Raw genomic sequence first — 13,180 nt, 5'->3', positions numbered from 1 at the left:
TCTTGTATTTTTAAAGAAGTAAAAATGTGCTTGAATAAATATTTAACAATAAAAAATAAATACGTTTTACTTAAAAATTGTCTTTTTTTTAACAGTAAAAATAGTTGCAACTGTAGTTGTCATAACTCTACTTTTAAATAATGGGAAAATGTTTTCTTAAATATATTGATAATGTACAAAATGTGTTTATTTAGTGGTCAGACAATATGAAATTCATAAAAAAAACAAACTGAAAGTGATAAAATATATAAGCTGTACATAGATTTATTAAATATAGATGGCAGTAGTCATTATGTCCTCCGCAGCTAAAGGAAGAATACAATCCAACAAGATCCCAGCGATGACTGAGGACGAGAGGATGCAGTGGACACATTTTGGTTTCAGAATAAATGAAAGCAGTTACGACTTCTTCAAGAGTCATGTGGTCTGAAAATTCTGCAACACCAGAGTCAAGTACTCGACAATACTACAAATATATCCTTGTTACTACAGTAATTCAATTTATCGTCGTATTGCCAGATTCTTGTCAATAAACCCCACGTGTAGTTACTAACCTTTGTAGTTGATCACTGAACGTACAAATGTTGTCACAACATGATCTGGAGCTTGTAGTCCTGGTCTGGACTATTGCAACAGTTTGTTTTCATTTCTAAACAAGAAGGATCTGTCTCGTTTGCAGTTCATACAAAATTGTGCTGCAAGAATTCTGACCAGCTCTAGTAGAAGAACTCACATTTCTCCGATCCTTAAAACTCTTCACTGGCTGCCAGTTACTTTCAGGATCAACTTTAAAATTCTGATTCTTGCTTTCAGAAAGCGCTCTATAAATATAAATTATTTATCTACTACAGTGGAATATATTTGGATACAACGTTGCTCTTTAGTGTCCAGGCAACTGAGGGTGTCTACAAAAGAGTAGCAGACATTTACGGAGAACAAGTATTTTCAGTAAAAACAGTCAAGAGTGTCCAGGTGAGTCCTCTTTGTTTCAGATGTTTTCAGAGTTATGGGCCGATAAGCGGGACAAGGAAAGTAATGCATCCATCATGTCTGATGATCCTGTCCATGATCGCTATGGTTGGGTTGAGGTCAAGGTTCAACCTGAATATAATGTCGGGATTATTACACACTGAAACGCTACTACACCTGCTCAGGGATCAAGAGTTATCATTTAAAAAAAACATGTATTTTCTACTAAAGAGCCATTGAAAATATTTTACATGTTCGGAGACAATTGTTAGATTTATGCTGACGATTCTTTAAAGAAATAAAAAATGCAAACGTTTATAGTGTTTCCTTGTAAATCCCCATTACGTTGAACCATGATTGAGACAACATAGTTATGATGATATCCACAGGCATGAAAAATACATTGCTATTCATTTTATACAATTTTTTATTTAAATGATTAATTATTGATTTAAACATCCAATAATAAATACCACAATCATTTATTAACTGTGTATCAAGTTTACAGAAAGCAACAACACAACCTTGACCTGAGCAACTGCAGCAACCCCAGAGTTCATGTACAATATACGATATATTGTGAAACTATAAATACAAGGATATATTTGCAGTATTGTCGAGTACTTGACTCTGGTGTTGCAGTATTTACAGACCACATGACTCTTGACGAAGTCGTAACTGCTTTCATTTGTTTTTAAAACCAAATATGTCCAAACATCAGCTTGAAAAGCTGCTGGAGTCACTGTATCCTCTCGTCCTCAGTCATCACCGGGATCTGTTCCTGTAGCTGCGAAGGACGCAATGACTGTGATCGAGTGGCCAAGTTTATTTGCATTTATCGTAAAAACCGAAAATTGAATTTTTTTTAAGTTATATTCACACTTTATTGGAATCTAAACCATAACAGATTTAGCACGAATGAGATAAACTCACATTAAAGAACACATCAATAACCTACTCAAGTAAATCCTTCAGTCCTCGTAAACTGCATTCGCTCCGAAGACGTCGATGGAAAACGATGAATCAAGTCGAAAGAGACGAAAACGGCCTCCATTGTTCAAAACCGCATCAACCTTCAAGTGAAGTCTTCTATACGTGATCCATTCAGAACCAGAATCAGGTTCCACTTCAGCCGCCCTTTGAAGCTACGTCTGCCTCTCGTAGAAGAGCAGGTACGCCGTCCTCCTCCTGCGGTAGCATATGGTCGAGCGGTGCGTCTCGCTGACCTCGATGTCGTCGTACGTCAGCCACGCGTTGGACGCGGCGGCTTCGTCGCCGGCTCCTCTGTGGGCGCTGTCGCAGATGTAGTGACCTGCCACGGGAAGACGATCACTACCACGCCGGCGACCCCCAGAGAGTCTTGGTCACTCACCACAGTCCGCTCTGACGCCCAGGTGGCTGATGATGCTGACCAGATTGTAGGAAATCTGAAACAGAGGAACGAGAGAAAGACATTAGGTGATTTTCTTGTGTATTTATTGATGGTTCCGGTTGAATAGAAATGGAATTAAATCATAATTGTGTTGGTCGCTGACTCACCTGGGCAGCTGGAGATTGTATGAGCAGCTTTTTGGAAATGTTGATGGGGTAACAGAGCTTCTTGAGGTTGTGATATTTGTCAAAACTGAAACGTTTCAGCATGAGGATCAAAACACTGTTGCGACAGAAGAGGAAACGTGTGAACATAAGACTCATTTGAAAATGTTGAAAACCATTTGTGCGTTTACTGACTCAAATACATAAGGTAAGGTAAGGTAAAACTTTATTGATTAACTAAATTGTTTTTTTTCCAATAGCCAGCAATTTTTCATAAACAATAAAAAATAAAAAATAATACATAAAAAATAAAATAGGAAGAAGAACATAAAGAGGAAGAACAAGATGACACAATCTAAGTCTAAAGATAAAGACAAAGAACATAGGTCAAAGAGAAACAACAAAGACAAAGGATACAAAGACTAACATAGAACAGAACATCCAGATACTTTCACTCCACTCCTGCCCCCAAACTCAGAATTGTACAATTTAATAGCCCGAGGGATGAATGAGTCCCTGAGTCTATTTGTTTTGCACCTGGGTAGGAGCATTCATGCTCTCATTCTGCTTCTCTGCTCACTGATGACAGTGTTCAGAGGATGACTGTCATCATCCATGATGGACAGTAGTTTGTTCAATGATCTCCTCTCAGCAACTGTCACCAGTGAGTCCAGCTTCATTCCAACCACAGAGCCAGCCTTTCTGATCAACCTGTCCAACCTGTTGACACTCCTCTTGGACACATTTCCACCCCAACACACATCGAGGTATACTCGCACCAAACAGCACAACAGGTTTATTTATTGACCTGAGAGTGTTGGTCGTTTCTCTCACACCCGAGGGTCGTGTCATATTTTGCTCGCAACAAATGCTGGTTCATCACATTTTCACACTTGATGTACAATTGTTCTTGATGGTCTGTTGATCCAGTTTGATTATTTCTGTCAATTTTTAATTTTTTTTTCGGAAGCGTTTTCACCCCCAAGTGTCATTTGACTTTTCAGAGCCTCGTTACTTGTGTTTGTTTTACCATTTTAGATTGATTTTTATTTTTGTGTCGGAGATCCTCGACTTCAGACTAATTGTATCGTTTTTGATTCATCTTTTTATTTTATTAATAACCTTAAAGTGATAGTTCACCCAAAATTCATGTCGACTAAGATTTGAGATTATTTACAGAATAATCTGGGGTTTCTTGGAGTTATAGACAAAAATGTTTGTTCATTTTAATGTAGCGACTGGAGCTCAGTTGTTTTCGTCTTAACTTTCGTCCAAAAAGACACTTCAAAACATCGAAATACATCCATGCTGCTCGTCAATAACGTCCATCTTGGATTAAAGCCGCGATAAATTCAGAAAATGTTCTATAAACATTTCAATAAAAGTATATATTTTAATTTTCTTTGTAGTAGAAGTCATCAGCCTCTCAGTTGCTGCCCGAAGTCTGTCTTCATCCATCACATTGCATGTGTCAAGGTTAAGGCTGATAGGCTAGCAGCATCCGCTAAAAAACACCTTAAAATATAGACTTATTTAGGTTATTTTAAGGTTATTTTCCTGTACAGTTCCTCATGTCAATGATTCAATCCAAGATGGACATTACAGACAAGCAGTATGGAGGTAGTTGGATGTTTTTAAGTGTCTTTTTGGACGAAGATAAAGACGACAACAACTGAGCTCCAGTCGCTACAATAAAATGAACAAACTTTTTTGCCTATAACTATAAAAAGGAACAGAATACTCTGAAAATAATCCCAACTCTTAGTCGACATGAGGGTGAGAAGCAAATGAGTGAAGTTCAATTTTAGATGAACTATCACTTTAATTGTAACAGGTAAATAAACAACACTCCAACTCCACAACCTTCTCTTACTAAAGTTTTGCGGTGATGGTCAATATGTGAGTCTCTCTAAACCCTTAACACAATTAACTTGTACCAAACTTACTCCGGTAAACTCTGAAAGGACCACATCTGCACCGACTCGTCTCCGCCGCAGTCGCAGTTATACTGGAGGGTCCCGCCCTGGTTCAGGGAGGAAAGGACGACGTGAGGCGTAGAAACTTAGACAACATTTTAAGAAAAACAAACGTACTTGAAGGTATTTTTTCAGAGCCTGTCTCACGGAGCTGCGATGAACTGGGTCAAGGGAGAGGGTGATGGCGTCTTCTTGCACCGTTGACTGGCGCCCGCATCTGCACCATCAATAATGATTTAGGATTTTATTAATGAAAATACTTTTTACAGCGTCTTATCGGAAAAACGATTCCGATATTTCTTCAGATTATTTTACCTTAGCATCAGTTTTGCTCTTATTTTAAGTCTGTTTAATGGTTGACGTCCATCATCTCTGTTCCTTATCTTATCTTAAACACTAACATCTTTAAAAGTCATCCAATTATTTTTATTTAGAACTATTTAGATGCTGTTTGCTTCGACTTTTGATTCGACCAAAACGATAAATCCATGTTTGGTTTTGTCATGAAATGCTTGGATTGTCCGGTCGTTTGATCACATCATAAAATCCAATACAATCCTCTCTATTTACAAATAAATAAGTTGATGGTATGGATTCCCTACTGTTTGCAGGTGCGTGTGCCCAACATCTTAAAGTCGATGTGGGACTCCACAGGGCACGTGTATTGGTAGCCAAACTTCATCGCTCCATCTTGTAGTTCTTTGGACAGCAACTTCCATCTTTCCAGCAAAGTAGTGAGGAACTCATGGGCATCCTGTTCAGGAACATTTCAAAATACTTCATGATTCAATATCGACTTTAATTAAAAAATACACGAAAAAAAAACTACCTTTTGATCGTCGTCGTCAAACTCGGAGTTGAACTCGGCAATGGAGCTCTTGAACGCACACAAGATGGTCTCTTTACCGGTCGTGTCGTTGGTGGAACGACTGTTGAACACCTTCAGGAAATCCCTAAAGCATTTGATCAGGATTTAATGTTACACTTTTTAATATCTCAGGTTCACGGAGAAGAAGAGTGGGTCGTGTTAAGTCTGTGGCACTTGAGAAATAAGGATCCAACGATTCAGTGGCTCAATTCACACCATGAAATAGAAAGTCTTTCACCTCCATTGTCCACTGTGTGAGGTGGATCAGAAGTTAATGGGCTCACCATCATTGGAGTAAAAGTCAGAAGTATTTAAGGATATTTCTCCATTATTAAAGTGACAATCTTCACTATTTTTCTACTCACCCTAATGTCGACTATGGGTCGGGAGTAATTTGTTCCTTTTGAGAGTAATAGGCAAAAATGTTTTTTCATTTTAATGTAGCACCTGGAGCTCAGTGTCTTCATCTTCGTCCAAAAAGACACCTAAAAACATCCAAATACCTCCAGACTGCTCGTCTGTAATGTCCCTACTGTATTGAAGCATTGACATGAGGAGTTGTTCAGATAAAACTTAAATAAATCTATATTTTAAGAAGTTTTTAGCGGATGCTGCTAGAGTATCAGCCTAGCATGCACTTCAATAGGTTTGAAGGAGGAACACGTCAGGTAACAACTGAGAGACTGATCACTTCTGCTTCAAACAATTCCTAATGTCGAAGCTTCAATACAAGAGGAACGTTACAGACAAGTATGGAAGTATTTGGATGTTTTTAAGTGTCTTTTTGAAGGATGAAGATGAAGACAACTGAGCTCCAGTCGCTACATTAAAATGAACAAACATTTGTATCTATAACACTAAACAATTTAAACAATTTCCTGAAGGAGACCTCCTGAGGGATCAATAAAGTTCTATCTAAAAAGAAACAGATAACTCTGAAAATAATCCCAACTCATAGTCGACATTAGGGTGAGTAGAAAATTAGTGAAGTTGGAATTTTGGTTCCTATCACTTCAATGTCAGGACCCCTTCAATCCTTTATTTCAACATAAATTTACATTTTTTTTTATTATTGACATCCATAATACCAATTCCTTTTTCTTATATTAAACACTGACATCATCAAAAGTCACCATATCAAGGTGAACATTCATCTCGTTGATTTTGAGACAAGCATCTGGCGATAAATACGAGGGTCCACGAGCATTGTAGGAAACCAAAAATGGGACCAGAATTCAAGTCGGGCATGAATGATAACTGAAGGATTCTCCGAAAATGATCATTAATTAAAAAAAAAAAAAGAACATCCTATAATTATTCAAAAGAACCCAACCCACGTCCCAAATGAATTTCAATTAGGACCCATGTGCTCTGGTTCCCTTTCTCTCCTTAAATTGTTTTTAATTTTAAACATAATACGATAGCAGAGTTAGTTATGTGCACCGCAAAAAAAAACACCAAAAACTTGGTCAAAATGTAGTAAATTAACAAGTAGTAAAATTTAAATTATGATCTTTAAGAGTCTTTATTTAATGTACTACTTAACGTATTGTATTGCCTGCTAAACAAACGTTTGTTAATTTCATATTAATATCTTTAACACATTCTAACTATGATATTATTTCCGAGGAAAGACTTACCTGAAGAACTGTGATCTGGAGTATGAAATGTTCTGGACTACGTGAATGAAGGGGTGGAGATTCAACAGGCTCTGCAGGACGGAGTTCATGTAGCACGTCTGCCCTAGATTTGGGAGACTTTAGCACAAATAGGGGGGAATTGAAAGTGGAGCTTGTTTTCAAGTACAGTAACGTTGACTTCACCAGACTGACCCGAGACACTCTCGCCTCAAGCCCGAAAGATTGGACGGCGCTTCGGAATCCGCTGAAACTTCGGATTTCAAATTGGTGCTGCTGTCGCTTTTGCTGCTCTCCTTGTCGTTGCTGTTGTTCTCGCTGGTGCTGATGTCGCTGCTGCCGTCGAGCTGGAAGATGGGAATGCTGCTGCCGGAGCTCCAACTCATAGAATCGGTTTCAGTCACCGTGTAGTTGGAATCATCCGAGTTGCTCTCGGGATCATCTTTTTTCGACGAAGGTCTTCTCTTAGATTTCTAAGAAAGGAGAGAAGATGTTAGTAAACAGACATACTTGTCAAGGTTGAATATCTAAATGTGTATTTCTCTGCATTTACTATGAATATCCAAGTTTGAGTGACAGAGGTGACAAGAGATTTCTCTTTTTTCCGTTGCTTCTCAATACTAGAAAGAAAGAGAAAAAACTGACGTTACACAACAGTTATGTCTTTTAAATGTTCTTTTAATGGTCTTTTTATTGAGTACTAGCAGACTGCATGCCTACCTGCCTACCTACCTACCTACCTAACTGCCTACCTGCCTACCTGCCTACCTGCCTACCTGCCTACCTGCCTACCTGCCTACCTGCCTACCTGCCTACCTGCCTACCTGCCTACCTGCCTACCTGCCTACCTGCCTACCTGCCTACCTGCCCACCTGCCCACCTACCTACCTACCTACCTATCCACCTACCTACCTACCTACCTACCTACCTACCTACCTACCTACCTACCTACCTACCTACCTACCTACCTACCTACCTACCTACCTACCTACCTACCTACCTACCTACCTACCTACCTACCTACCTACCTACCTACCTACCTACCTACCTACCTACCTACCTACCTACCTACCTACCTACCTACCTACCTACCTACCTACCTACCTACCTACCTACCTACCTACCTACCTACCTACCTGCCTGCCTGCCTGCCTGCCTGCCTGCCTGCCTGCCTGCCTGCCTGCCTGCCTGCCTGCCTGCCTGCCTGCCTGCCTGCCTGCCTGCCTGCCTGCCTGCCTGCCTGCCTGCCTGCCTGCCTGCCTGCCTGCCTGCCTGCCTGCCTGCCTGCCTGCCTGACTGCCTGCCTGCCTACCTACCTACCTACCTACCTACCTACCTACCTACCTACCTACCTACCTACCTACCTACCTACCTACCCACCTACCTACCCACCTACCCACCTACCTGCCTACCTGCCTACCTGCCTGCCCCCTGCCTACCTACCTGCCTACGTGCCTGCCCGCCTGCCTACCCACCTACCTTCCCACCGACCAACCCACCTACCTACCCACCTACCTACCTACCTACCTACCCACCTACCCACCTACCTACCTACTTACCCACCTACCTAGTTTGAGTGATAGAAGTCACAAGTGATTTCTCTTTTTTCCGTTGCTTCTCAATACTAGAACACAAGAGAAAAAGAAACATAAGTTACACAACAGTAATGTCTTTCTAGTGTTCCAATGAGTATTAGCAGATGTATTGAACATGTTTGAACAGGTTTGTCATGTTGAAACTTTGATACTGACATTGAGTATAAAGACCTTTCAAATACATCTTTCCTGTCTACCCACCTGACTAACACCTACCTAACTGCCTCCCTACCCGCCTGCCCGCCTGCCCGCCTGCTTGCCTGCCCGCCTGCCCGCCTGACTGTCTGCCTGCCTGCCTACCTGCCCACCTACCTAACCGTCCACCTTACTGTCCACCTAACTGTCTACCTGCCTACCGACCGAGCGAGTGATCTACCTATGTCCCCCCAAGAACTTGCCAACCTATTCAAGGTGCAGTGTTCAAAACACAATCACAGTGATGTTATGTAAATCATACATACATCTCACTAAACTAGAATAAATAAATAGATCTTGATCTCTTCCTTATGTAAAGGTGGATGTTATTCATAAAGGTCACATGAGATCGTTGCAAAGACTCACTCATCTTAATAAAAGTGCTGCAGACAAGGTTTTCTATTTTCCCAATCAGAACTTTTATATAAAGTACACGCATATGCTTTGGTAGAAAAATGAATACAGAGTCAAAATATGTGAAGGAGGTTTGAGTAAAGGAATGTCATACCTATTTTTTGTGTTGAGACCGAGTTCTATCGCATTGTCTTTATGTCCCTGCATTTGGTGTGAGAGCAAAAATATTAATTGGTGGGTGAAAGAAGCAAAGATAGAAGCCAAAACGAGTGTGTTTTTTTGTGGGAGGTTCTCTTTAACAGTAGATCTGATACAGACGAGAAGAGGAAGATCTAGAAGAGTCAGAGTTGAAGATGTTCAGGTTTTCATTAGGAGTCATTTGGAACGACAAAAGTATCTCAAAGAAAGAACTCATGTGAGATGAAGAACGATAGAAATGGAGATACTAGGTCATAGAATAAGAGCTCTTGAGGTGTGATGGTGTGATGAAGGGAGTCAGTACGACGGAGGAGAGAAGGAGGACGATCAAGATAGGTTAGCCTCACCGAAAGTCCTTTAAGAAGAAGAAGAATCTTTAACTCAATATACCGTTTCGCCGAGGAAGCAACCCAATAACTTTTTCCAATAACTTTTTGTCCTTTTCCTTTTCTCTAGCGACGATGCGTTGATCGGAACTTGAGAGAGATGATCTTTATGCTTGTCTTCCTCATCCGTCAGCTCCCCATCAGTGCTGTCGATGACAATCTGATGACATCTTTGGAACTTATTACTTTATATATTTCCGTCTGAAATCTGGGCGAACGATAGGTTACGAGAGCAGAGTCCATTATGACTTGATAATGACTTCTGTAGAAGCTGTAGTCACGCCCTGCTTTGTTTATACAAAGAGTGAGGAGACTTCCATGATTGATGACGCTCGGTGACAAACCTCGATGTTTGACTAATCACAGCAGAGCGGGTGTGGTTATGGTAAACAAGATTTAATCTCCAGAAAAAAATGTGTTTTTAAGATCATTTTCTAATGTCAATATTTCAATGAAAAGAGAGTTTTGTACGAACACACTCTGATGATACAAAAGAGTCCAATATCTATTTAAGACACACTTAAACCAACACATTAGTTGAACTTTAAAACATAATGGATCATGATTATTGTTTTGGTTTGACATACATTGACACACAACCATCAAAATAAACTACAATATGTTGCTAACAGTTTTCAACTCCAGAAAGTGTGTATTGAGTTTCTTTTGTGCATTAAATGTAAAAGAAAATGGTCTCTTTGTCTGAACCTGGAAAGTTTTAGTCTTTTGACCATCTATCTACCAAGTCTTTTCTTGGCCGATACTAAATTGTGAGATTGTTTTGTACCAACAGAGAAACCTTGCTGTACAACAATGGTCGTAGGTCAACAACATCCTGTCCTGACTACACTTTCTTCCTGAAACTCACCTATTTTCACTGTCGTCCGATTCTCCATCGTCGTCTTCAACTAGATTCAATAGTTTCTGTGCGAAGACATATTTCTATGATCGAGTTTTGATGTTTCAGCTTTGACATTGAATGAACATACCATCATCCTGGACCTTATCGGGACTTCTTTCAGGCTCTCCTCAATAAGCCTGCAAGAAAAACAAATCCTCACTTTCATTGAATCGTAACATACATGAAATCAATCGAAAATATTTTTGTGTTATTATGATTCGTTAAAAGGTTTTTTGGAGTTTAATTCTTCTCTGACGGTAATATAGAATGGGTACCTTTGTTTGTGTGGCAAGTGTTGGATGGATGGATGGATGGATGGATGGATGGATGGATGGATGGATGGATGGATGGATGGATGGATGGATGGATGGATGGATGGATGGATGGATGGATGGATGGACGGACGGACAGAAAGATGGATGGATGAATGGATGGATGGATGGATGGATGGATGGATGGATGGATGGATGGATGGATGGATGGATGGACGGACAGAAAGATGGATGGATGGATGGATGGATGGATGGATAGATAGATAGATGGATGGATGGATGGATGGATGGATAGATAGATGATGGATGGATGGATGGATGGATGGATGGATGGATGGATGGATGGATGGATGATGGATGGATGGATGGATGGATGGATGATGGACGGACGGACGGACGGACAGAAAGATGGATGGATGGATGGATGGATGGATGGATGGATGGATGGATGGATGATGGATGGATGGATGGATGGATGGATGGATGGATGGATGGATGGATGATGGACGGACAGAAAGATGGATGGATGGATGGATGGATGGATGGATGGATGGATGGATGGATGGATGGATGGATGGATGGATGGATGGACGGACGGACAGAAAGATGGATGGATGGATGGATGGATGGATGGATGGATGGATGGATGGATGGATTTTAAATAAATCCATTGTTCAATTTCTTCAGCACCACTTAATTACCTGCTATAAAAAGGCATAGTCCAACGCATAAGGCCAGTGTGTACCTGAAAAACAACCAACACATTCCATTAGAATTACAAGGTTAAATAGAGATTGTGTATTCAAAAAAAAAGATAAAAAACACACACCTAAGATGAATTATACGGAGGGCAGGCCCACGGCTTGAGGGTGATTCACTAAAATACAATAGCCGATTGAAAACAGGTGCAGGTTTCATGGTTTTCAACACTTATATGTGACATTAAACATTCTTTCTCTCCAGGAGAAGCACTTTCTCTCATTTATCTATAAGATCTACCCTTTTTTCTGGACATCTACGGTCAAATACATTTTCACCCTTGAACTTCACATTGATGACGTCAGTTGTGACACAAATGTCATTTCACATACTTGTTAAATCAGTTCTTTATTCCTTTTGTCTTGTTGGGTTGAGAAAAAAAAAGAAAGAAAAATGCTTCACATGTTCAGTGTTTTTTTTACCGCTGTGCTGGACGGACCTCGGCCACGTCGCTCTCCGCAGGTCAAAGGTCGCCAACGCGTTCGTCCTCCTCATGGCGTCCGCTGAGGATTCACGAAATAGTCAACATCGCCGGATGAATGAAACTAAATAATGTCTGACGGCTGTGACGTCACAAAGGCGTCGAGCACCGAAGCCGTTGCGTGGATCAAAGAGAGAAACTTTTTTATGTGTCTTTGAAATTCTCAAAAATGTCTTAAAAGATACAGACGTCGGAATATTTGTGGCCGTCGACGATGATGATACAAATGTGTACAGAAAATAAGCTTTTGGTTTTTGTTTACTTCCTTCTGGTCGACTTGATTGACAGAATCTAAATCTCCTGCTCATAAGCCGCTATTGTTTTCTTGATTTCTATTTTTGTTTACTGTACTTCCTGTTTACTGTCAGCGAGGGGTTTAAGAAACAAAAAAATTTTGTCAGTTGCAGATGGTCGACTTGCTTTATTTAATTACATTTTTTGACGAAATGATGATGAATTTCGGTCTTTGATGAATCTTTGTGTTAAAAGTTTCTACTTTTTTTCTGTTTCTAAAATTGTTTGATTACAGTTAAACATTTTTTTTTTATTATTGTTGAAAATTGTTTGATTATAGTTGAAATTCTTTTGATAATAGTTAACAATTATTTAATTAAAGTTAAAAATAGTTCTATTATAGTTGAAAATTGTTTGATTTAAGTAAAAATAATATTTGATTAAAGTGAAAGAATTGTTTGATTATAGTTAAAATGTTTAAATATAGTTAAAAATTGTTTAATTGTAGTTTAAAATGGTTTAACTATAGTTAAAATTGGTTTGATTATAGTTGAAAATTGTTTAATTATAGTTGAAAATTGTTTAATTATAGTAAACAAAATGTTTAATTATTGTTAAAAATGGTTTAATTATAGTTAAAAATGGTTAATTATAGTTGAAAATAGTTTAATTATAGTTGAAAATAGTTTAATTATAGTTATAAATGGTTTAATTGTAGTTCAAAATGGTTTAATTATAGTTAAAAATGGTTAATTATAGTTGAAAATAGTTTAATTATAGTTGAAAATAGTTTAATTATAGTTATAAATGGTTTAATTA

General features: G+C 39.2%; 1 protein-coding gene across 1 annotated transcript; it reads right to left on the bottom strand.

Annotated features, from left to right (window-relative positions):
* Window positions 1-1,818: 1,818 nt before the first annotated feature.
* LOC148075070 (ubiquitin carboxyl-terminal hydrolase 46-like) lies at window positions 1,819-12,113 on the bottom strand. The gene is made up of 17 exons (XM_087795562.1): window positions 12,069-12,113; window positions 11,589-11,632; window positions 10,704-10,752; window positions 10,583-10,638; window positions 9,719-9,860; window positions 9,285-9,331; window positions 8,554-8,610; window positions 7,540-7,606; window positions 7,182-7,459; window positions 6,990-7,106; window positions 5,311-5,434; window positions 5,084-5,235; window positions 4,599-4,698; window positions 4,452-4,528; window positions 2,509-2,623; window positions 2,342-2,396; window positions 1,819-2,281 (listed from the first exon to the last, which is right to left on the bottom strand). Exons 2-17 carry the CDS (start codon window positions 11,615-11,617, stop codon window positions 2,115-2,117), a joined length of 1,632 nt encoding a protein of 543 aa, XP_087651688.1. The 5' UTR covers window positions 11,618-11,632; window positions 12,069-12,113; the 3' UTR covers window positions 1,819-2,114.
* Window positions 12,114-13,180: the final 1,067 nt, after the last annotated feature.

This window comes from Callionymus lyra, chromosome 7 (genome assembly GCF_982586985.1).
Source record: "Callionymus lyra chromosome 7, fCalLyr1.hap1.1, whole genome shotgun sequence".
NCBI classification, from domain to species: domain Eukaryota; kingdom Metazoa; phylum Chordata; class Actinopteri; order Syngnathiformes; family Callionymidae; genus Callionymus; species Callionymus lyra.
Note: the sequence above shows the minus strand (reverse complement) of the source record. Positions and strands in the feature narration are given on the sequence as shown.

Excerpts from the sequence above, each read along its gene's own strand:
- LOC148075070 (XM_087795562.1), bottom strand. The coding sequence starts at position 11,617 with ATGCGTTGGACTATGCCTTTTTATAGCAG. Across the intron at positions 7,607-8,553 it reads ACTTCTATCACTCAAACTAG|TATTGAGAAGCAACGGAAAA; the intron begins GTAGGTGGGTAA and ends CTTTCTTTCTAG. Across the intron at positions 7,107-7,181 it reads TTGAGGCGAGAGTGTCTCGG|TCTCCCAAATCTAGGGCAGA; the intron begins GTCAGTCTGGTG and ends TTTGTGCTAAAG.